This window comes from Ambystoma mexicanum, chromosome 7q (genome assembly GCF_040938575.1).
Source record: "Ambystoma mexicanum isolate Mex_15411 chromosome 7q, UKY_AmexF1_1, whole genome shotgun sequence".
Taxonomy (NCBI): Eukaryota; Metazoa; Chordata; class Amphibia; order Caudata; family Ambystomatidae; genus Ambystoma; species Ambystoma mexicanum.
In genome coordinates, this window is record NC_090941.1 from 691488264 (window position 1) to 691514089 (window position 25826).

The window sequence follows — 25826 nt, forward strand, 5'->3', positions numbered from 1 at the left end:
TCCTCCCTCCACCCCCGTATGATTTCAGTCCCTCTGGTGCCCTCTCCTCACCTTGTGGTAGAATTAGGCGTGCTCTCCGTCCTGCCTTCTTTACAGGGGCATGTTGTCTTTCATGGGTGAGTGCGGTCCCGTTACTTCACTGACGCCGGCCAGTTTGATATTGTTCAGGTAGGTTTTATTGCTGTTCTTTAGTTTTGTTGCTATCCTGCATGCCTTTGATTGTTTAAAATGTCTCTTTTTTCTCCCTTAGGTATGCAGAGCTTCAGTGCAGCAAACTGGCTTGGTTGAGCCCCTCTGGTAAATGATGGTGCATTAAGAGCGCTATGATGCGGTAAGTAAGCGCTATGTGCAGCGCTGCAAAGCCTTGCCTTTGCTAACCTGCGTTTTCCTTCCTTGTTGGTCGCGGTGTTCTTCAGCGTGAGTGGAATGTCTGGAGTGGTGCCAGCCGAGAGGCGACCAGCCAGGTAAGCCTTTTGAGCAGTTCGTAGTTTGTAAATGTCTCTACTGCTTTCTTTAATGTTGCCTCTATCTTCCTCTTTCAGGTCGTTCTGTCCAGGAGGCGTGCAGATCCGAGGAAGCTGTTCTCAGTAGCTGCGAGTGTTTAAAGGTGAAGACTGCAGGTAAGATGCTGCTGCTAATGATGTTCCTTTTGTCTCCTTGCAGGTTCTGCTTGTCGGAGGTTCGAGGGAATAGCTGGACACCGGGAGCGTCACGTTGCAAGCTGCAAAGTAACGCGAAGCAGTTGTCTTGCTTGGGTGTGGTTTAAATAGCCCAAACAAAATAGTCCAGGTAAAGTAGTCCCTAGGCTGCCACACCTGAAACAATAGACCGCATTGCTTGGTTCTTAGGAACCAAGCTATGTGGATGCCTCCATGTTGGCTGACAATACAATAAAATAGTTCCCAAGCACATTGTTTTTCATGGTGTATGAGCCTGGCGCCATAGGCACTAGGACTGGCCCCATGAGGGCTTTTGAAGAGGATGCCAGGCTCTAGAGGCCCGAGTCCTGACTCCACCTGTCCAATGGGTTTGCCAGAGGGGGTTTTGGACGAGGGTCATGACAGCACTCCCTCCTAAGGCCCCTCCCATGATGTTTCTTCTGTCTGGCCCAGGTTTGGTTGGGATGTTCCGATGGAATTTCCTGATTAGGTGTGGTCCGTGGAAATTCTCATTGGGCTCCCAGGATCTATCTTGTGGTCCAAATCCTTTCCAATCGATGAGATAATATAGCTTGGTCCTAGAGTATTTAGAGTCCAAGATATCTTTGACTTCGAATTCTGGTTCTCCGTCAACAAGTATGGGCTTAGGTGGTGTCCCAATCCGTGTGACGGGTTGCATTGGTTTCAGGAGGGACACATGGAATACCGGGTGGATGTATACATTAGGTGGTAAATCCAGTTTCACTGCTGCTGGGTTGATAATTGCCTTAATGGTATAGGATCCTAAGAATCTGGGATGAAAGGTCCGGGTTCCCTTGATGTGTACGAATTTAGCAGCTAACCAAACTTTGTCTCCTACTTGATAATCAGGGGCCTTTTCCGGTGTTGGTCGGCAAATCTCTTTTGTTTTTCTTTGGCATGAATAAGGTGTTCCTTTGCCCTTTTGAAAGCCTGAGTAATGGTTGTGTGTAGAGTCTTTACCGCTGGCATTTCCAAGCTGGCTGGAAGGTTTAGTTCAGAGGTACGTGGATGTTTGCCATAAAGGGTATAGAAGGGCGTTTGTCCCATGCTTGAATGCAAAGAATTGTTATATGCATATTCGGCTATCCATAGTAGGTCTTTCCAATTCCTTTGTTCGTGGTGCAGCATGCATCATAAATATTGCTCAAGTGTCTGATTGGTTCTCTCGGATTGGCCGTCCATTTGGGGATGGTGACTGGTAGATAGCCAAATGTCGATCTGCGCAATTGCACAACATTTTTTCCAGAAGTTTGAAACAAACTGGCTGCCTCGATCAGAGACCAGAACCGAAGGGAAGCCATGTAGTTTAACCACATCCTCCAGGAACACTTTTGCTAAAGTGGCTGCGTCTGGGAGGCCTTTGAGAGGAATAAAATGGGCCATCTTCGAGAATGAGTCCACAACAACAAGGATGGTGTTGAACCCTTGGTTTGGAGGTAGATCAGTGAAGAAGTCAAGGGAAAGAGTGTGCCATGGAACTGGAGGAATGTCCAATGGTTGTAGGAGACCAGATGGTTTTTGTTTCTGTGATTTATTTTGTGCACAGACACCGCAGGGCTGAATATAATAAATGATGTCCTTACGCCAGGTAGGCCACCAAAAGTTCTCTTTCATTTTAGCTAGGATTTTGGCGATTCCAGGATGCCCTTCGATCAGTGAATCGTGATAGTTTGAAATAATATGCTGTTGTAATTCCTTCTTGAGTACATATTGGTGATCCCTAAAAAAGGGTAGATGGTCTATGATAGTATATTGTTCTCCTTGAGCTTGCCATGAGAGGTAGGCATCAGGATTCATTGTCCATTGGATTCCTTTTCATAGTTCTGCTTGTGTTAAGGCTGTCGTGATACCCAAGAGTTTGTCTTCAGGTATAATAGGTACTGGGTCTGGAGTTGTATATACTATTTCATCTATGCCCATGCGAGATAAGGCATCCGCCTTTCCGTTTCTGACTCCTGGTCAAAATGTGATTACATTATCATATTCGGCGAAGAAAAGTGCCCACCGTAATTGGCGCGAGGACTGGGCCTTAGCTGTTTTGAGATATTGCAGGTTTCAGTGGTCTGTGATGACTGTAATGGTGTGTCTGGCCCCCAGAAGGTAGTGCCTCCAGGCTTTAAAGGCGGATTTGATAGCCAGGAGTTCATTGTCCGTGATGGCATAATTAATCTCTGGAGGTGAGAACTTTTTCAACCAGAAGGCCACAGGATATAGCTGGCCTGTTTCCGGGTCTCTCTGTGAAAGGACAGCCCCCATTGCGAGACTGGACGCATCAGTTTCAACGACATAAGGGAGGTCTGGACGAGGATGTTGCAGGATTGGAGCGGAAGTAAAGCTTTGTTTAAGTTCCTGAAAGGCTTCTTCTGCTTCTTCGGTCCAAGCAAACTTTTTCTTGTTTTTTTGTAATAGTACTGTGATTGAGTGCACAACCTGAGAGAAGTCTGGGTTGAACTGGCGGTAGAAGTTCGCAAAGCCCGGCATGCTTTGTACCCCTTTCAGAGACGTCGGTGAAGGCCATTTCAGAATGGCATCTACTTTGTGCATGTCCATTCTGATGCCTCCTGGAGTAAGGATAAAACCAAGAAATTATATTTCCATGACGCGAAAAAAGCATTTTTCAAGCTTTGCAAACAAGCGATGTTGACGAAGCTTGGTTAGGACTGAACGAAAGTGCCTGACATGATCTTGTTCCGAGGCTGAGTATACTAAGATTTCGTCTATGTACAATAAGGCACACACATCAATTAACTCCCTTAAGACGTCATTCATGAAATATTGGAATGCCGCAGGAGCGTTGCATAACCGGAAGGGCATGACTTGATATTCAAACAAGCTGTACTTAGTACGGAAGGTGGTTTTCCATTCATCTCCTTTTCTGACTCAGACCATGTGGTACGCTCCTCGAAGGTCCAATTTGGTATAAATCTGGGCATCTTTAACTTGGTCTAGCATCTCAGGGATAAGTGGCAAGGGGTAGCGGTTCTTTACGGTGATCTGGTTCAATGCGTGGTAGTCAATACAGGTTCTCAAGTCTCCTTCCTTTTTCGGTACAAAGAACAAAGGGCTAGCTGCGGGGGACTTCGAAGGACGGATACATCCGTTTGCAAGGTACTGGTCTAAATAGGATTTCAAATGAAGGTTTTCTGGTTCTGTGAGAGCGTAGACCCTGCCGCAAGGGATTTGTGTACCAGGAACAAGGTCGATCTGACAGTTATAGGGCCTGTGCAGCGGCAATGTATTGGCTTGGTCCTTTCGGAAAACATCCTGGAAATCATGGTATTCACTTGGCAAGGTATTAGTTGCTCCCAGGGTTGATACTGTCGCTCCGGGAGTCATGGGGATACAGACGTCAGGTTTCTCCTCTTGGTAATAGCAGGCAGGGGAGCAGTCACCGGGGAAGGTTAATTTTTGTGCCCGCCAGTCTATCAAAGGGTTGTGAGCAACCAACCATGGCATCCCTAGTATTATCCTGAACGGAGGTGCCTTGATGAGATCGAATGAAATAGACTCCCGATGTCCGTCCTGGCACAGCAAGGTTACCCTGGCTGCGCACTGGGTTACTGTTCCGGAACCGATTTCTGTCCAATCCACGGTGGTCACCTTGTCCATAGTTGGCTTAAGGAAGCCCCATCTCTGCTGCCAGTTCTTGATCAATATAATTTCCAACTGCTCTGCTATCGATGTATGCTTCAACGGCATGCATTCTTGACGACTGTGGATGGTTAATTAAGATCACTGGTATTGCAAAGTGCGGGGTCAGCAACTCTTTCTTCTCACTCGACAAACTGACCTCTACGTTTGTCGAGCTTGGTAGTTTTCCGATTCCTTAGCTTCATCCTTCTCTGTGGCCCGACTGTTCTTCTTGGGGGTTTTACTGGACAGTCCTTCAGGAAATGTCCTGGTTTCCCACAATACAAACAAAGCTGTTGTTGTCTTCTTTTGTCCCGCTCTTGTTTTGTTAATGGAGGCCGTATCCCTCCAATCTGCATGGGTTCTACAGCATTTTCAGGTACATGGGTGTGTTTTCCCTTGGTCGAACATACACAGTCCGAGGGTCCGTTTTAGACCGGTCTGCCTTTCGGTCCTGCAACTGGTGGTCTAGCTGCACGACCAGATTTATGAATTCTGCACAGTCTCTGGGTGGATCAACCAGCTGGGCTAAGACGTCCTTTAATTTGCCTCATAAGCCTCGATGGAATAACGTGGTTCTTTTGTTTTCTGGCCACCTAGCTTCGGCAACCAGTCTGTTGAAGGTAGCAATGTACGTTAACAAGTCCTGATTCCCCTGTCGGAGGGATAAGAGTTCATTGTCTACTCCTTGTTCCTGGGTATGGCAAGCAAAACGTTTTTCCATTTCTCCCTGGAACCCCCCAAAGTCATGTAATAGAGGATTGTCATGGGTTACCAACAGCACCAACCAATCTGCTGCACTACCACTCAGGTATGATAAGACAAAAGCTACCCGAGCTTGTTCGTTTGGAAATGCTCCAGGCCTACAAAGAAAACGAAGGCGGCACTAATTGATGAATGCCGCATACTTCCTTGGGTTGCCTGAGAAACATCCTGGTGGTGCCAGGGGCACTGTTCCAGGTAACGTGATCTGTATCGGAGTGGGTGTTATGTTGGGGTTTTGCATCGTTGGATTGCTTCCAGGTAGAGGCGTCTGTCCTGCCTGTGATTGCAAGTATTGCCTGCTAATCTCTTCAGTGCGTTCTTTGGTCACTATTAGGTTTCTCCGGAGGGCATTAGTCTCTTGTCGGGTAGAATGAACCTCAGCACGAAGCTCTCCTAGTAATTGGGCCAATTGGTCCATTTCTGATGTCTCCATGGCGCCCAGGTGGATTTGTTATGGTAGGCTTCGCGTTCTGTTACGCTCACCTGGTATACACAGGGACGCCACCCAGCTGGGTTAATCGCTGGTATGCTTCTCAGCTTTGCCCTGATGTGGTCTGCAGGGAAGGTTCTGCCTGAAAATACAGGAGGACTGTGTTCAAGACTGACCGACTGGGGTTAGTATCCTCCCTCCACCCCCTTGTGATTTCAGTCCCTTTGGCGGCCTCTCCTCACCTGGAGGTAGAATTAGGCATGCTCTCCGTCCTGTCTTCTTTGCAGGGGCACGTTGTCTTTCATGGGTGAGTGCGGTCCAGTTACTTCACTGACGCCAGCCCGTTTGATATTGTTCAGGTAGGTCTTATTGCTGTTCTTTAGTTTTGTTGCTATCATGCATGCTTTTCTTTGTTTAAATTGTCTCTTTTTTCTCCCTTAGGTATGCAGAGCTTCAGCGTGGCAAACTGGCTTGGTTGAGCCCCGCTGGTAAATGATGGCGCATTAGGAGCGCTATGATGCGGTAAGTAAGTGCTATGCGCAGCGCTGCAAAGTCTTGCCTTTGCTAACCTGTGTTTTCCTTCCTTGTAGGTTGCGGTGTTCTTCAGTGTGAGTGGAATGTCCGGAGTGGTACCAGCCGAGAGGCGACCAGCCAGGTAAGCCTTTTGAGCAGTTCATAATTTGTAAATGTCTCTACTGCTTTCTTTAATGTTGCCTCTATATTCCTCTTTCAGGTCGTTCTGTCTGGGAGGCGTGCAGATTCGAGGAAGCTGTTCTCAGTAGCTGCGAGTGTTTAAAGATGAAGACTGCAGGTAAGATGCTGCTGCTAATGATGTTCCTTTTGTCTCCTTGCAGGTTCTGCTTCTCTGAGGTTCGAGGGAATAGCTGGACACGGTGAGGGTCACGTTGCAAGCTGCAAAGTAACGTGAAGCGTGTTGTCTTGCTCGGGTGTGGTTTAAATAGCCCAAACAAAATAGTCCAGGTAAAGTAGTCCCTAGGCTGCCACACCCGAAACACTAGACCGCATAGCTTGGTTCTTAGGAACCAAGCTATGTGGATGCCTCCATGTTGGCTGACAATAAAATAAAGTAGTTCCCAAGCACATTGTTTTTCATGGTGTATGAGCCTGGCGCCATAGGCGCCAGGACTGGCCCGATGAGGGCTTTTGAAGAGGATGCCAGGCTCTAGAGGCCCGAGTCCTGACTCCACCTGGCCAATGGGTTTCCCAGAGGGAGTTTTGGGTGAGAGTTGTGACAACTGCGTCTTTTATCTGTGGCCGTAGGTGGTGTAGCCGTATGTCCACGATGCAGACCCTCCTTGCATCTTTTTATATCACGCCTAATCATCTTGAGGACACTAAATTCAGTGGCCATGGCAATCTCTCGTATGTACACCATAAAGATATTCCAGAGTGTGTGAGATGAAGTCACAGAGTCTACTTTTTTTCAAAATACAGTTTCACATGTTCATCTATGGTAGCCGTAAATGCCACATCTAATAGTGCCTGTGACTTAAAGCGCCAGCTACTGAGCGTCCTAGGGAGCCTGCTTAGTGTCAGAGTGATGCGAACAGGAGAGTTGTCAGAGTACGTCCTGGGGAGCATACAGACCTTTGAAACCCCACTGAGCGGCACATCAGAAATTCACCACATGCCAAAGCGGGAGAAGGAGTCATAAACTGATGAATAAAAAGAGTAAGATTGGTCATGCACATTAATTGCTCTCCAAGCATACACCAGGTTCAAGGAGTCCATCCCTTTGCATATAATGTGTGCAGCCTTAGTGAGGGACCTATGACAATGAGTGGACCTATCTAGATAGATATCAAGAATGGTACTAAAATCACCACCCCACAGTACGGGTATCCAAGGATAAAGAGCTAGCAAATCAGTGATTTTCAGAATAGAACTGGGGGTCATCTATGTTGGGATACTAGATGTTCAGGAGTAGTATCTCCCTACTAGGAGCTAGCATATCAGTGATTTTGGTATAGAACTGGGGTCATCTATGTTGGGACACTAGAAGTTGAGGAGTATTATCTCCCTACTAGGAGCTAGCATATCAGTGAATTCGGTATAGAACTGGGGGCCATCTATGTTGGGAAACTAGATGTTCAGGAGAAGTATCTCCCTATTGGCCAATGATCCATAAAGCAGAACATATCGTTCCAATGGGTCAATCAAGATTTTGATATTGAAATGGCAGAGATCTGTGTATTAATATCATTATGCCTCTGAATTGTGAGGAATATGTAGTATAGAATCTATTATTACCCCAGCTCTTAGCAAATTCTGAGCAACACGTGGCAAGGGCATGCGTCTCCTGTAGATATACAATGTTGGCTTTGAGCCTTTCAATATAGAGGAGCAGCTTCTACCTTTTAACTGGGTTTCCAAGCCCTCTCACATCCCAGCTCAAACATGTAACTTCTTCCATCCCTGAAGTATTAGGAGCATGTTAGCATCCACCATATAAAGCTTCCTCAGCCATCACACTTCTAGACCCTTTGCAGGGAGCATAAGCCTCACATATGTCATCGGATTACAAGCCAAGTGCATTTTTGAATACCCCAACACCATCAGCCCAACCCCCACCCACATCCCGCTCGAAACTGAGGAGACAAATTCCCCGGAATAACATACCCAACCACTTTTGCAACATTGCATTGTGAAGGCTTATGCCCGGGCACAGACCTGGGCCAAACAACAGACTTTGGAATATGAAGGAACAAGTATTCACACGCTTCCTATGTCAACACAAAACTTTGAGGCGCTACAGCACCTAGTGCGGCACATCACATTTGCTTTAACAATTTAGTATATTAAGTGCGACTCAGCTGTCTAGGGGTAGCAATGGAGAGAATAGGGTGACACATTAATCAAACTTAGGCAATGAAATATTGAAATCATGTTGCAGGCAAGTTCTCATCCAGGAACTTCATAGCTTTCTCTGGCAGAGTGTAAATGGTAGACTTTACTGCTCCATTCAATTTGTAGTTTGGCGCGGTATAGCATTGTATACTTCAGGCCTCTGTCGCGTAGATGATTCTTCACTGCTAGGAACACTCTCTTGCTGCATGGCCACCGAGAGGTCGGGGTACATTTGTAGCTTATTGGATCCCACCATGAGATCCCACTGCCCTCGGGAGGCTCGAAGGATGGCATCTCGGTCCCAGTAATTAAGGATCCGGGCAATTATTGGGCACAGTGGTGCCAGGATCTGTGGGCATGCCCCACTACAAATTGTGGTGAGAGCTTGGGGTTGCCCAGAAGCAAGAGGAGTGTATCCTCAATGAATGTTTCCGGTAAGGTTTTTGTGTTGTTCTCAGGCACACCAACAATCTGGATGTTATTGTGGCGAGACTGCGATTCGAGTTCATCAGTCTTTTTGGTGACCATGTGGACCTGCTTGGATAGCGTCAGCACGTCAGCCTTTAAAGTGGATACATCATCTTCTACCATGCCCACTCTTGTCTCCACTTCCATCAGCCTTTGATCAGTTGTGCCTTAATAGATTCAATTGTGCTTGTGATGTCATCGAGTTTGATATGCACTGCTGAGTTCCCCTCTTGCATGCAGACCATCATTTGCTGGGTTTCGGTGAGCTCAACAGGTGCAGCGGTGGAGTCCATGTCCACGGTAGACCCTGCAGTGTCCAATATTTTCAGGGTAATCTTGGCATATAGGTTTATGGAGCACTGTTATTTTCGCATTGCCCATCATCTTTTCGATTTAGAATGCACCAGTATTTCTTGCGGGTAGGTGGCCCAACGTAATGCTGTAATTGCATGCAGTGGAACACCAAGCAAACCAAGCAACAGCTCCAAAGATGTCCCACCACGTCTCTCTGTGGTGTTTGAGTCAGGCAGTGGAGTAGGTGGGGAGTGAGTTATAATGTTATGTTATGTTACTTGGCATTTATGTAGTGCCTTATGTATCATTAGTTTGACCTCAAAGCCCTGGAAGGTTGAGCGCCCTCAGGAACCCCAGTTCAAGTCAGTAGAGAGAGAGAGAGAGTGTAGTCTGGTGTGTGGGTGCAACGGATATGTGTGCAGCTGGTGTGGTTGTTGCATGATAGCCACTTCTTAGCAGTAGGTGTGGTGCTGAGGAAATCAGTTGGATGTGTTTAGTCTGGAGGGTGGACACCCAGACTGAATTCTGGCTGCGTTAGGCCTGAGAAGACACCTAAGCTAGCCGGTATGTTCTCAGCTAGCTGTGTTTTATTAGGATGATGAGGTGTTCGTGGGGTCATGTTAGTATGAGAACTGCTAGGCCGAATGTGTCATAGCATAGCTGTTTTCTAGTTGAATGATAGTGTATAGGAGAGAGTAAGCATAGTAGTGTGATATGGTGGTTATCAGTAAAGCGCCTGCGACCAAGCACGAGAGTAGGACCAGGGGCATACATAGCGGCATACGTATATAAAGCGACAGGATGGATAGGGTAAACATGTGACACACAGTGAAACTTCTCACGCAGCATCAACCAGCCCCTAAAGCTGCTTCCAAACTGGTTCCCCTGCTACATCCTTCCTCATGGCAGTCCACAAAGCAAGTGGAAAATGGCTGCTAGAGCCAAAGCACAAACACACCTGACTTTTCCAACCAATTGCAAGAGGGGAGGGTGGGACTGGGAAAAGGCCAGACACAAACAAAGAACTACAACCACGGAATGCACCCTATGGATGCAGGCCAGCACAGAAAAACAGGGTCAAAAGGCCACAAAAACACTAGACAAACCCACCAGATTAGCACACAGTGCTCACCAAAAACAAACACTCACACCATTCCAATAGAGTACATAAAGCAGGCCAAGCAGCGGATTATAATCATTGTGAAACTACTCACTCAGCATCAACCAGCCCCTAAAGCTGCTTCCAAACTGGTTCCTCTACCACATCCTTCCTCATGGCAGTCCACAAAGCAAGTGGAAAATGGCTGCTGGAGCCAAAGCTCAAACACACCTGACTTTTCCAACCAATTGCAAGAGGGGACGGTGGGACTGGGAAAAGGCCAGACACAAACAAAGGACTACAACCCATGGACTGCACCCTCTGGATGCAGGCCAGCACAGAAAAACATGGTCAAAAGGCAACAAAAACACTAGACAAACCCACCAGACCAACAACTATTGAAAGAACACTCACACCACTCCAATAGAGTACATAATGCAGGCCAAAAATAGATTACAATCATTGTGAAACTACTCACTCAGCATCAACCAGCTGCTAAAGCCGCTTTCAAATTGGTTCCCCTGCCACATCCTTCCTCATGGCAGTCCACAAAGCAAGTGGGAAATGGCTGCTGGAGCCAAAGCACAAACACACCTGACTTTTCAAACCAATTGTAAGAGGGGGGGTGGGTCTGGGAAAAGGCCAGACACAAACAAAGGACTACAAACCACAGATTGCACCCTCTGGATTCAGGCCAGTACAGAGAAAACAGGGTCAAAAGGCCACAAACACTAGACAAACCCACCAGATTAGCACACAGTGCTCACCAAAAACAATTGAAAAAACACTCACACCACTCCAATAGAGTACATAAAGCAGGCCAAAAAACGGATTGCAATCATTGTGAAACTACTCACTCAGCATCAACCAGCCCCTAAAGCTGCTTCCAAACTGGTTCCCGTAAACTCCCTGTTATAGTCCCTGCTAATAAATACCTGGATTGCTGCATGTTTCCCACATCAGAGCAAGCATACAGTGCTTTGGGTTCTGGCAAGGCTATGGATTATCAGCTCCTCGTCACAGTAGTAGCCCTCAGGTAGAGCCTAGAGCCATTGCACAGCCATCAGGAATAATCCCACCGATGTCTTCGTTTCTCCCTGCCACAAACCTGGATCAGCCAGTGATGACGTCTCATTTCTGCAGGTAGGGTCCCTAGGTAAGCTAGGTAGCTCCATCCAGGCTTACTTGCTTCTCCCCTAACCACAAGTTGTGCCTCAGCACGTCCACCTTTGCAGGCACATCAGCATGGAACTCGCTGACAGTGTAGGAGGCATCAGGGGTAGGCTTGCAATCTCCTGTCTATCACTGTCACAGGGTCCCACTTCACTCTGTGTCTTGTCTCATTGGTGTGGCTGCACGGAGCACAGGTAGGCGATCAGCCAAACGCTGCAGACAGTGCAGCTATCATTTTCTTCCCCAGGCTCTGTGGCGTGCCGCAGCTGTGAACGTCGGATACTCAGTCAAGGGGCACACACCAAACCCAAATTACGGATCGGGGCAATGCACACTTAGGGGTGCTTGTGATCATGTATATGGCAATTAGCACGATATTAGTAGCGATTTCCAGCTGTTAAGGGCGCCAGGCTGTTGGAGCTCTAGGGCAGAGCTTCCATCTTGGATTTAGTTTAATAGTGCCCCCCATGCCAGGGCTGTTGTGGAATCGAATTGCGTAGCTGAATCAGAAAAGGGTTTTGATGTTGCTGTAATAATCACAATTTGTATGCCTGTTGCATCAAATTGCATTATCGAAGCTCATACTTGAATCAGGCCTGTGACTTTTTCCTTGTTCCCTTCCAGGCGGTAGATTAAGTCTCTGGTGAACACCACATTGGTTAATTCTCTATTCGGCTCTTGCCACTTCGCCTATGGTCTACCACACGCCCCTTTCTTTTGTGTCTCCATGATCAATGTTGAAGCACCTTCGTTGGCTCTTCAAGTCTCTCTATCCTGGCATACTATGTTGCATTGTCTCAGCCATGGCAATATTGTATAATGGAATTCTCTCTATAATGAATATCAAGCAAGATTCCGAAATCCCAGAATTTATATGTGCTGATAATGATATTCACCAGTAGTGAAGAACTCCAGAACGATTCCTTTTCTTCCACAAAGCAAGGTTCAATGTATTAACTGGTTATGCATCTGCAATCCGTGGCAATGCAAAAGTGCTGGTATTGAAAACACAATACCAGGATTTGTAACATATAAAAGGAATCCACAATTATCTTTGCAAAATGTTGCTGCATGGCCAGAGCAGTTGGTAACCGTCAATGCTCTGCATCCTCAAGCTCAGTTCCCTTGCGAGCCGCAAAGATCCAGGAGTTTGCAATGTGAGAATGGCAGCCAACAATGGTGAATGCTGCTTTACTTAGTCAATTGATAGATTTCGAATTCTAGTTTGCCATTTGCAAACCTACCCTTTTGCACTGTGCGAGTTTTGCAAAGATTCTGACTCCTGCCCTCAAGGTGATTGGTATTCATTTTTCTTACAAACGGATTTTTGCTCAAACTGTATACTAATTTCTTCCATCTAAAAGATTGTATTGTAATCATGGATCTTAACGCTTTTGCACCTTTTCACCTTTAGCTCTGTATACATTTCCCACATTTTTTTGAGCTTACTCCTCTCTTGACTCATCTCCATATTAATACTTTGAGTTTTTTAGCCCCTTCTGCATTAAAGATACTTCCCTGAGTTCCAGAGGTCTAGCAGGATGTTAATGGAAGTGGTTATCTATTGATATGTGGGTCAAATGCCATAAGGAGCAGATCTATTCTCCAGCACACCAGTAATATTTCCATCAGCCCTGTTTTAGGGGCGCAAATATTGTGGGATTACTGCTTGAGGTAAATGTTCTAGGCCCCTTTATGCCCCTTTATCTGAGGTGCCTAATATACATAACATTTTTATATGGCTCTCCTATTGCAGAGTAGGGGAAGGTTTCAAATATGTTGGGTGTAGGGTTTACGAGATTGTGAAGGCATTTTGGGAAGAGTTGAGATCAGGTATTAGGAAGGTTGACTTGGTGATTGACCTATGAATGGATGGATTAGCCACCTGCCACCTGCCGCTGGCTTCCAACTCGGGCTATCACATGCAATGGAAACCTGAAGTGGAACTCCCTTGACCTAATAGTGGCCTTCATGATGACATTACATTATCAGATTACCATCCTTGCATCCTTCATTCCTCCTGTAGCCACACTATATTTCCATAAAAGCAGGTGTCTGTCCCTCTTAGCTCTTAATTCACATCCAGATTTTGCCAGCACCCATAAAAATAGAAGAACATACTATTTCACTGGGTATTCGTGACATCTTTAAAACATTGTTAACACTTTTAAAATGACATCTGCAGACCTGAAGGTCAGGGCATTCCTCTGCAGGGACTTACACATATTAGTCCTGTTTTAAGTGATCTACATGAAATAGAAAGAACATTCAATTTCTAACGAGGAGCAGAAGGATCCTTCAAATAAATATAATATGACCATTTCTGCAGGGTGCTACCCACTCCTACAGGATCCAAAACACATATTAAAGTGTATTAGGAAGGTTTTTCCTAAAAGTACTGGAAACGAGGATGGGAGAAAGTACGATGGACCAAGCCAAAAAACAGGTACATTCGGGCTATTGCAGGCATACTCTCTATGATGAAACAGCTGACTGACAGCAAAGCCACGCTCAGAAATACTTCCAAGTTGTCTCTAGCACACACACATTGAGGATCATGCCCACATGTTTGCCAATAGATACAACTGGCATAGGAAACCTTAGACGTATCTTGTCTTTGATATTAATGTAGGTTTGTAAAAAACATATACAATATTATCTCAGACTCAGATGACAAAGGGGAAGAAAAATCACATGTTACTCTAAAACATCTGTAAACCCAAATCCTCCATTTTAAATTGATACTCCATGGTACTTAAAATAGAGATTTAATTCTACTCACCGTCCCATCACTGCTTTGCAAATTGATGTCCATATGAGAGAGAACTTCAATGTTTCCTCCTTGCGCTTTTATGTGGACTCCTCTTGGGGCATCCATGGTCAGTGATCTAGTTGGAGATTCTAATCTGAAAGAAAATATCGAAATATCTAGCACATATTCTAATCTGTGGTTGCATATGGTTTCACTAATTTATAATGGTCAAATAAAAAAAAACTATCTGTTTGACTTTGAGAATTGGAGGTTAGACTTGTCATCATATGCGCAGCACCAAAAATATCAATCTATACATTCATTCTAACGACACATTATTATCCCCATTGTTTGCATTATCACTAATAAAATATGTTTCAGAATGTATGATTTAATTTCCAATGTCCACATTTTAATGATCAATTGATTGATTGGTAATATTTGTAGCACGCAAGTCAGGAGATACCAAATAGAATAAACATGGTCGCAGATGTAATTGAATAGAATATACAATCAGGTTAGGGGTGGGTCAGCAGAATAAAAGGTCTTCTGAGCTTTCCATAAGGCCGCAGTAAGAACCCAAATGGTGTAAGGAAGGGCATTACATAAATGAGGACCAATGGCTGTAAAGCGTCACCCTCATCTTGCTTGCTATAGGGGCAGTAACAGAAGGGCATTTCAGAAGCCAGTGCACTGCCTTACATGCTTTGGACCATGAATTAAAGTTAGAAGGTTTGGAATTAAGGGAATGGTTGCATTTTGAATGAGTTGCAAATGCTTCAGCTGGTAGTCCAGGCTGTCAAGGTACAATGCATTTGCATTCTCTAATTTGGAGTTTATAAAGGCACCAGTAATGGTGGCCACATTGGATAGGACAAGGAAGGGGCAAGGTGGCCGAAGATGCCACAGCCTAAAAATGTAGGTCTTCACCATCTTGCAAATGTGTCTATTGAAGCTCAGATCGGTCTCTCAGTAGATCCTCCGGTCCTTGACTGATTTGGCTACAGCAGTATCAGAACTCCAGATGTTTGGAGGAGGAGGCTATATCGAAGGATCTGTGAGAAGTTTTGTTTGGCAAAGAAGAATGATTTCCAAAGGTGGCATCAGTCAAAAAAGCGTGATCACCAGAGGGGAGAATACATTTTTATATAGATTTGGATATCATTGGCGTAAGAGTGAAATTGGGGGCCCCTTTCATAGAGAAATAAGCGGAGAGGCCTGGCACAAATAATTAAAAGGAGAGGTGATCACTCAGGAATGGTGCAGAGGTCCAAACAAATGTTAACTCGTCGAGTTCTCGAATATAAAAATGACCAAAACTAAGACATCGGCTTATCAGAGAATACTACAATCTCCTTGAGGTGGGAGCACAGACTAGTGTGCTCTAGGGTACCAAATGCTGCTGGCAAATCCAGCATGACCCGAAGAGTTAAATGTCCTTTACCAGCACTAAAAAGGACACTGCCCCATACAGAAACAAGGGCCGTCTCAATGCCACGGAGAGGACGATAAACGTACTTCAATGTATCAAGAAGCTGAGATTTTTTAGCACGGAGTTGGGCAGTGAAAATCCTATTAGGGAAATTATAAAGACATGGTAAGTTGCTACGGGGGGATAATTCTTAAGGATGTGGAATAAGTGCTGGGTTTGTATGTAAACCTTCTTAAGAGTCGAAGAAAAAACCATTCAGAGAGAGCTAAATTAATACACTTTTCCATAAGTGGGGCGGTAGTGTCTGGCCAAAGAGGGGGAATGTACGCTGGGAGAGCATTATAACAAGGTTAATGGTTTTAATGAGGAAAGCAGAGCAATGACATATTCAGACAAGACAGATGGGAGTCAATAGATAGGGGCATCTTCAGGAAGAAGAGCAGCTGGAAGAGAGTAGGAAGAATGACCAAATTTGTTGAAAAATATCTTCCTTTGTATATCTGAAATCTTAGTCAGAAAGGACACATTAATATCATTGACTTATATTCTGGGAAGCGATTGGTGAGGTGTTAATACAAGAAGGTCAGAGAAATTAATCCACATTCTTAAATAAATCATAGATCTGTTGTAGAAATGCTAAATATGGGTTTGGAGAAATTCACCCTTTGCATCAAAGATGGCTGTTATGTTGGTCCATAAAAGAACTTTGCAACTTGCCAAAGAAACAGCATTTATTCTTTTCTGTTAGATTTCTTCTTTTTTGCGATAATCTGTTGGCAAGGATTTAAGGGTAGGAGAAAAACAAGCACAATATGGTTTCTTAGATTTCCTGAGTTGTAGAGGGATCGAGAGGTTACAAACTGTGGTGAAAACTGACAAGCATGCTTCAAAATACTCAGAGCATGAATTCATTTTAGAGAAGGTCAGAAAACAGGATTGGAGACGGCTGTTTGTAATAGAAATAATTATTTGAGGGTTTTGTTTGTCATTAAAAGAAGCTTGAAACCTTTTACAGCTGACCTCTACCTCAACCAAAGCATGTGTTAGTTGTTCAACTATTCCCTAATTGAAGAACATTCTAATCTTCTACCTCTCCCTCAACTAAATCCTAACTTAATTTTCTTTCTCTCAACTAACTCCAATGTCATACTTTTCACTGAACTGTTTTAGTAACTTCAAGATTCTCCTACAAAACTAATCTAAAACCATTCATGCCATATTCATAGCATTTTAATTTGCAGAATTTCTTTTTCTGTGAAATTAGGAGAAGATTCAAAAATTCACCAGAGCTTAATCTCATACCCCAAACACACACTTATAGTGTTGTAGCTAATGTCACAGCTCTCGGGATGTGCACAACAATGATTGAAATGTGAAGCAGACTTTACTGACTGATGTGTAGGGCATGGCTGAGCATGGGACGACACTTTTACCTACAAAGAACATAGTTATATTAAATGTTTGAATGCCAGACTGCATGGTTCAAAGCTTATAACATACATATTCAATAAACATGCTTGTCCTTAACTGGAGAATGTGAGTGAATGGCCACCAACAATGTCCAGTGAGAGATACATACAATCATGGCAAAGAGAAGGCATGATAACAAGTTTGATAGTATTCCAGTGAGAAATAAATTTGTATGATACCAAGTTCCAGTTTTCATAAGATACATTGTTAGAAAAACATAGGGAAAAGCCATGTACAATCACCAACAGGCTCCTAATTTCAGATGTTCTGCCTTCATTGCACTGTTAAAAGGAATAATGAAAACAGCAGGATATTTAGAAACTAAATCTATTGAACTATGTATGGCAAACCTTTGGCATAACAATCTTCATGTACATACAATATGTAACTTATTTTCATTAAAGGGCTTATTTAGTGCTGCAAATTCATCTGAATTTTGACAATGAGTGATGGGCAACCTAATGGTTCTCAAACAATAACATAGAATGGTTGGTCAAAGTTTCATACATGTTGAAAATCCAAAATGGCCAAAGCTGCTAGCCTTTTTCTAACCAAAGGATCAAGTGCTGGGAAAACATTTGCCAAATCTTGGCCAGGCGTCTTAACATAAATGCTTTAAGTACTTACCTTAGCTGCTTGAATGGGTCAGCCTTCACAAGGGGTGTCTCCACTGAGTGTTCAAAAAGAGCACCTTCCGGTCCTAAAAAGTAATTCAAAAGAATACCTGAATAATTGAAATCTGAGGTTGTTAATGCCTAGTACTTGAGGACCCCCCAGTGACCATAGCAAATGCAGTGAAAAGGAATGACACGGCCCAGAAACACACCATAAAACTTGCGCAATACAGGAATTGAAAGCAACACTTTATGAATTGTGAGCGCATCAGATGAGGCTGAACAACCTCCCGTTAAAAGCTTCTAAGGCAACAAAACGCCGCGCACCATGGACAGGCGATGCAGCTTAGTTGCGTTCCTGTTCCTGTCTCCTTACCGGGTTAGCTGGAGTGTATGTGGCTGGTTCTGATATTGTGTCCTGGCTTGCAAACTCTTGAGTTAGCTTGTGTCCGGCGTACAGTGAGCAGGGAGGACAGGGCGGCGGACCTACTCAGCTGCATGCCTCAGCGTGGCAGCAGTGCAATTCTGGATCTGTATGGCAGTGACCCGCAGGAGTGCAGCTGCCTGAGAGAGGCGCTTGTGTGCATATTAGGGAGGACATTCAGGGACATCTGTAAGAGTTGGGACCTTTGGCTAGGTTGTGCCATGAGAAACCAGAATGGGTGGAGTAAAGAAATCAAATGGGTTCCCTCGTCCCTATTTTGATCACACCTTAAGACTCAATTTTATTACTAAATAACACTTGGTACTGTGTGCCACTTGTGTTTGTCAGCCATATCTGTACTAAATGTTTGAGAAAGGCACAGTAAAGGCAATTTCAAATATTATTTTTTTTCGGCATGTACATTGAAGTGGGAAGAACAATGGTACAATGGTAGTGATAATTGTGACGCTATTTGATACTTTGCACAGACTGTACACTTACCCAGTCTGCTCTAGGCCTGCACTCAGATGTCATTGAATATGTATAGTGCATACCACCCTGAACGTCTTGGAAGCTGCCCAACAATCTCGCCACACTATGGGGCAAGTGACTAGTAGCAACTCTGACTTACTCTTGGCTTTCTAGACAGAGAGAGAGAGAGAGAGAGAGAGAGAGAGAGAGAAAGAGGGAGAGAGAGAGAGAGACAGAGACAGAGAGAGAGTGGGAGAACAAAAGAGAGAAAGAAAGAGAGAGAGAGGGGGGAAGAGAGAGAGAGAGAGAGGGCTCTATTTGCAAAGAGGTACCCATAAATAACTCTAGTGTACTCCTAAATTGCACCTGGGAAAGAGAGGAGTAAGTTGGGTGAAGCAAAGCCGACGTTACACGTGGCAACAACTTTGTGAATCGAATGTTTTCCCTCTCCCTCTTTCCCTCTTCATGAGCAAGTCAGAGTTCTCCTGGTAACTTGTTTGTGAATCGGCCCCCATATCTTTGGGGTTCCCTCCTGGGGAGTTTCTTGAAGATAAGACGTGTCCTGGGCTGCATGCATAGTGTGTGAAGCACTCGGATGCAGGAGCGATATCAGTGACTGCATCCACTCAAGAGAGATGAACTGTCGTACAGTGCTTGAGGTTTAACCGATGAAATATTATTAATAACTTATTATAATGCATCATCCCAATTAGACGCATAATTTCCACCAAAAACGGCCACATTTTAAGTTTAACATTCTGAAAAACTAAAAAGAAAAACAGGAAACGTGCAGCCCTTCCGTTTTAATAAGCATGCGTTCATTCTACAGAATGTTCTTTCTGGTAGTTAACTGAACTTAAGACCTCGGAATTTGCAATGCAGAAGTTGTGTTTTCAGCCTTTAGTTTGGCATGGTCGAACTTTGCTGATCTGCTGCCATCAAGTGGTGAGACATGCTCAAAACACAACCGATCTGCGGTGCCCACGGTGTCATGGGGAAGGCAAGTCTACAGATAAACTTTTGTTTCCAGTCTACTGACAATGCTTCGGGTTAGCAGGACGGGCAAAACCCTCTTCCATCAGCCCTTTTAAGGCTGATCCGTTAACTCCCTGTCTTGCCGCAGCAAATCGGGAGTTTTTGTGAATGGCAGGACAAGAAGTTATGCAGCATGCCAATAAAGCTTCTTTTTTGTTCAAAACGTGACCTGTGAGTAGTGCTTGAAAAGGACACAATGTACCGGGGGTACTGCCCCCTCGCTCCCTCCCGTGCGTGGGGGCTGGGGTATTGTGCGGGGGAGTGGTGGTGGGGGGAATTGTGAGAGGGTGATCCTTGCTGCTCTGCATAAAAACAAAGCGTATTTTGGGAACATGAGAATAACCAAAAATGTATCAAAGTTGTTTGTGATCTAATTAAAGTAATTTAAATATGCATTCCTTCTGAGCATGCAGTTTGGCGCCCATTTCATCTGCCAGAATAGTCACCATGACAGTAAAATGTGTGCAGAGCACCAGACATATATAAAGCTTTGGATCATTTCCTTGATTGAGTTTGGGCTATCCTGGTGACCAATGGACGACTTCCAAATGCAGTTTATAAAGTTGTTGCATATCTGGGCCTCATGTCTACACAAAGCGACACTCCGCAAGACAGTTTTTGCAGGAGCACAGCTCCGTCTTGCTCTGGTCAAATTCCTTCCCTGCCTGTGAGCAAGCATGTGAAACGTTCTTTGGGCTGCCAAGGCAGGTGGGCAGCCATTGTGGAGCAGAGGTGTCAGCCCCAGAGCTCGTGTTTTTGCTCAGCCCAGCCTGAGCCTCGCCTGGCGCACACAGCTCCAAGATCTCTAATTACTGGACTTTTCCTTGTCTATAGTACCACAAATCACTTAGGCTTCAAAGGTGTTTTTTTTTTCTTAAACGTTTGAGAAGGATCTACACCCTACTATGCCCCCCCACCTAGAGAGTAGCAATACATGCTTTGGTCTTATCCCAATTAGTTTAGGCCACTGTCGTCTATTTGGGGTAACTCGACTTTCTCATTCAGTGTTTGCAGCCATTTTCAGAACACAGCGTACTGTGGCTGAGTCGCAGGAATCCCATTACTGCAGTTTAGCGATCTTCATATTGATTCTGAGCACCTGAACACATACCCTTTAAGACCCGGAAGGTGGCTCATCCCCTTTTCCATGAACGCATGCCAGCTTTTTGAAGTGAGAAGTCTCAGCCTTGCCAACCTTTACCCTGTGCCTGTTCAGCATGAAAAGAAGATGGCGGGGCACATAGTTTTCTCCATAGATTGACCTCTCTTTAACACTTCCTGCTGTTCAGGGCCATCTGATCTTTCACAGGGAAATGACAAGGTTCCTTTTGAATGACCCCTATATCCTACTCTCTACCATTTGGCTCTGTGGTTATGCTCTGTTTATTGCCTCACGGTGCCATGAAGCTTCTCAGCAGTGCTTAGGTGGAGCATGCCCATCAGTCTTTGGAACCCTGGTTCCCATCCTGGGATGCCACCATTCTCCATCGTAGACTACAGGGATTGGAATGTGGCTCCCCAGATAGCAAAGGAGAAGCAAGCCATATGGCATGACAACAACACGATTTGCTTCTACCCAGACTTTACCCTAGTGGTCCAGTGGTCTAGAGAGCTTAGCTAACTATGAATACAATGCTATACAATGCTGAGGCACAGAAACAAAGGGTGTGCCCTGTTTTACCTTTCCATGCTTTGCATATACGTAGAAGATCAAAAGCATTTCTTTACAGATCCTAAAGTGACACTTATAAGGTCTCACTCAGTGCACCAAGCAGAGAGAGTCCAAAAGAAGAAGGCTGACAGCAGCAGGTGATGGAAACTCAAGGTGGCAGAGAAGGCACATGTGAGGAGACTGGATGATGGTGAAGATGCTTTTATCCAGGCTTTTGGATGTTTTGCTACTCCAATACATTTTAGAATCTGAGTAGTAATATATGATACCTTTCATCAGCATGACAGGTGGGAACGACCCTCTAACCTGGATGTCCTGCCCTAGCGGAAGCCCCACTCCAGAAGTGACCCCATGCGGGGTCACCCGGAAGCCCGGCTCTGTGAAAGGGCCGGCACTGGAAGTGAGGCAGTGCGGGTGAGCCATAAGTCTGGGGGTAGCTGAAGTGGTACACTAGATGTGACGTCATATCAGTGCCCCGGAAGTCCCCCTAACTCATATCCCAGTCATGCCCTCATGGTGGTCCCCCCATGGTGGAGGTTTTGCATGGTTGGAAGGCCTAGCCCGGATGTGGCAAGATGTGTTGCACCTGGAAGGCCCACCCTCTCGGTTGTGGCTAAATGGTGTGACTCGGTAGTCATTTGTGTCATTTGTGTGAAGCCCTATTTGTGTACTGTTTGCACCGGTTTCTGGGGTGGGAAGGCAGCAAGGGTGTAGATGGTGTGTTTGACCCTCCCCAGGTATGTCCCCAAGACCCAAGAAGTGGGGTATAGTGTTTACAGGGCGCTGAGAGATTTTGCAGGCATTAACATGTGACATTAGGGGGCGATGTGGGGTCGGCAGGGACGCTTTTGATCTGAAATGTGTCATGGTGCACCAGGGGCGTTGTGGAGATGATGTAGTTATACGACCTCCCCATAGAAGCGAAGTGTATATATACAGAAGGAGCTCCGGAGAGAGGTGTGCAGCGCTCCTTAAGACTGGGCTAGCATGCATGTTTTAACCATATGCTTGGACTGTAGGTCAAACTATCCAACTGTTAAATAAATCTCCAAAAATGTGTATGTTCTGGTGCATGTAGTGTGTTAAATATTCTGTTCAGTATGACTATGTGTTGTGTGTTTCTTTAGTAATAAACAGTGTAAAAGAATCTTTCTTGCACAGGCCCCGATGGTGTAAACAAACGGCCATTTGGTGGCTTAAATAAATCTTTAAAAAACGCCTAGCAGATGGTGCAGGTAGTGTATTAAAATATTCTGGTCAGTATGGCTATGTGTTGTGTGTCTGTTTAGTAATAAACAGTGTAAAATTAAGATTGATATGTATACTTGGTTTTTAGAAGAAACCTGCACAAACAAATCAATAATAAAAACATGAAACACATGTTTTGTAATATGGCAGAAGGGATGGTCGTTTGTGTGCCTGGCGTGTGAATCCTATTCATGTGTTATTTTTGAAGGTCAAGTTTTGCTGTCATAGGTTTTCTTTGCAGAGACCTGGCGCACAGTGTTTCATGCAGAGCATGCTGAAATAGCCTGTGTGTGAAAGACTTACAACTGGTATTTATACTAGCATGAGTTGCATCAGGATTCGAATGAAATATCAAGATCACGTATTGATGTGTAAGATATGACTCACGATTGTGAAACAAGGGTGTGATGTAATGCATTCAAGCTGTTTTAGTAATGTAAAGAATTTGTATTTGCAATTTTTTTTCCTCCAGTTTCGGTTCAGTAGCCGAAAAAAGAAAATGTACAGCTGATTTTAAGCTGTATCATGGCTATACATTTGTCTCTCAAGATATACGCGTTTGTGTAGCTTTGCAGAATTCAACATTATGTAAATGTAACAGCGTGTGTGTGTGTCGCTTAAAAAGCAGGCTATATATATATATATATATTGTCAATTCTACCTTCAAGTAGCCAAGTCGAGCTGCACTCTCCATAAAGCCATGCTTGCCCAGTTTCCACCAAACAGCAAACGAAAGGGGGGGGGGGGGAAATGAAGTTCCACACCAACCGTTTTTCGTTTTGCTGATTTTCTTCCTTTATTGATCCACACGGGAAAAAAGCATTTAAAAACCATGGAAATCCATTTCCAAAATTAGAGAGTATGACCCCAGTGTGGGTCCTCCCAAGTGCAACACTCGAGGCGTGACGCGTTTCGCGGCCAACTCGCCGCTTTTTCACAACAGAAACCTTCTCCATCGTACACCACTTTAAAACATGAGGCTAGGAGGAGGAGAGAGGGAAAGGAGGGGGTGGGCAGGCAGCCAACATAGAGATCAAAGAAGGCCACATTTAGTGATCTGCATTACGTGCCAAAACCATGGCAGACATCTTTGCCTAGTGAATTTGCCTAACAGACATACATTCATTCGAATGAGCATTTTATTACTAGAGGTAAATTTAAAGTGCATTGTGCATTAGCAGCTGAGATGAAATATCTCTTTGTCTTTTACTTCAAACATATATTGATCGTACTGGGCAAAAAAAAAGGGGAGAAAGATTTAAAAAAGTATGGAACATTCACAGCCCAAGTTTTTTTTCCCTTTTTTCTCTTTTTTTTCCCTTTTTTTTCCCGATTTTAAAGTGACTAGTGCATAATTAAAACCATCTATAACTCCCTTAGTAGGATATAAACGAATATCTAAAACCCCGAATTATGGGTCTCTGTAGCTCACCCTAAATCTGTTAGGTCTTATATTCATTATAATAATAGTGTCTGGGATCCAATCGTTTATAATATTGGATCTCTGCTCGGTCCCTGTTTATCTATTTATTTAATGAAGTACTTAGTGCAAGGGAAATCCCAATTCCAACATAATAATTGAAATCGAGATAACATACTCGATATATCTAGCCATGAATGGAAGATTGTCCCCAAATACACAACAACATTAGTAAGTTGATATCCGGTTTGCAGACTATATTTTTTTCTAGTTAAGTCTACTTCCCAATTAGCCTCTCCTTGCTCTTCTTCTTCCCTTCTCTACTCCCCCATTCCCATATATAGAGAAAATAGTGCAGAGCAACAAATGTGCTCAAAAGCAAACACAAAATTACCAATCCCATTAGAAATTATTTAAAATACAGAAACTTTAAAACCAACTATTTGATCTCGTATATCGTTTCGGAGCACCTATTCATTATTTGGGAACCGTGAAGGGAATTTGAATGCTAATTTTGCATAGCATAAAGTAAGCAAAGTAAACATATAGTTACTGTTTCAATGGAGATGTGCCAAATAGGGGACAAAAACATTCCTTTAGCTGCCCAGAAAGGTGTATAACTCTTCATCAATATTATGCCCATTGGGCTGTTTACTCTCAAAATCTAGTATACACCTTGTTTCTTTTTGTCTCAGCTGCTTCTCCTTATCACCTCCCCGGGGGCCCAACTCTATTTTATACACACCAAAGAATTTGAAACTGTCTATTTCTTTGTTATGACATTCATAAAAATGTTTAGCCATGGGGTAGTTCACATCATTGTGTGTGATGGCTCGCACATGCTGTTGTATTCGAATCTTTAACTTGCATTTTGTGCTGCCAATGTAGTATTTATGGCATGCACAGGTGAGGGCATAGACTACATAATCTGTTTCACAGGTGATCCGTTGTTTGATCTCTGTTTTGTGTCCTTTCACTGGATGTTTAAAAGTGTCGCCGTCAATTGCAAATTTACATATATTACAGCGTGTGCATTTATGAAAGCCTTTCTTTTTCACTGTTAACCAGTTTCCTTCTGTCTTTTCTTCTTCCTTGGCCATAAAACTGGGGACCAGCATATCTTTAAAAGACCTATTTCTTCTGAAAGTGACTTCGGGATGGGGTTTGAGGCTTTTTGCCAGATCTGGGTCAGTTAGCAAAATGCTCCAGTGTTTCTGCAAAATGTGTTTAATATTTTTTGACTGGTTATCAAAGGTAAGTATGCATCGAGTGCTCTTTTCCCCTTCTAATCGGTCTTTGTTCTTGTTTCCAGCTAATAAGGTATGTCTCTCAATTGTTCTGGCTTTCAAGAAGGCTCTCTCAATGACTTTTTTGGGATACATCTGCCTCTTGAAACCTGCTGCCGTCAATTTGCTTTCTCTATCGTAAGACTCCAAAGTGGTATTATTTCTTCTGAGTCTCACAAATTCTCCATAGGGGACACTCCAGATCACATGTTTAGGATGTCCACTATGTGCGTGTAGAGGAGTATTTGAGCCAATCTTCTTTCGATGCAGCTCGCAAGTTATTTTCTCATTCACAATTCTAATATTGACGTCCAGAAAGGTAATTAGTGTCCGGCTGTGAGTCTCCGTGAATCTTAAGTTTTTTTTGTTTTGGTTCAATTCCTTTACGTACTCTAACCAGCCCTTTGCAGTACCTCTCCAGATAACAAACAGGTCATCGATGTATCTTAACCATAAAACCACATTTTGCGTATGTACCTGATTCCCATCTGACCATGCCTCAAGTTCTTCCCACGATCCCATCATGAGGTTTGCATAGGAAGGCGCGAAGATTGTTCCCATCGCCGTCCCTTGCATCTGCTTGAAATATTCATTG

The 25826-nt window shown here is 44.2% G+C and overlaps 1 protein-coding gene across 5 annotated transcripts in view; it reads right to left on the reverse strand.

Moving 5' to 3' along the window:
- SGCG (sarcoglycan gamma) overlaps positions 1-25826 on the reverse strand; it is a 1266244-nt gene that overhangs the window by 54988 nt on the left and 1185430 nt on the right. For all 5 annotated transcript variants that reach the window (XM_069639249.1, XM_069639252.1, XM_069639248.1 and 2 more), the window contains 2 exons: positions 17689-17761; positions 14190-14313 (listed from right to left, as the gene is read on the reverse strand). In XM_069639249.1, coding sequence (XP_069495350.1) covers positions 14190-14313; positions 17689-17761 — 197 coding nt within the window. The remainder of the gene's footprint in view (positions 1-14189; positions 14314-17688; positions 17762-25826) is intronic.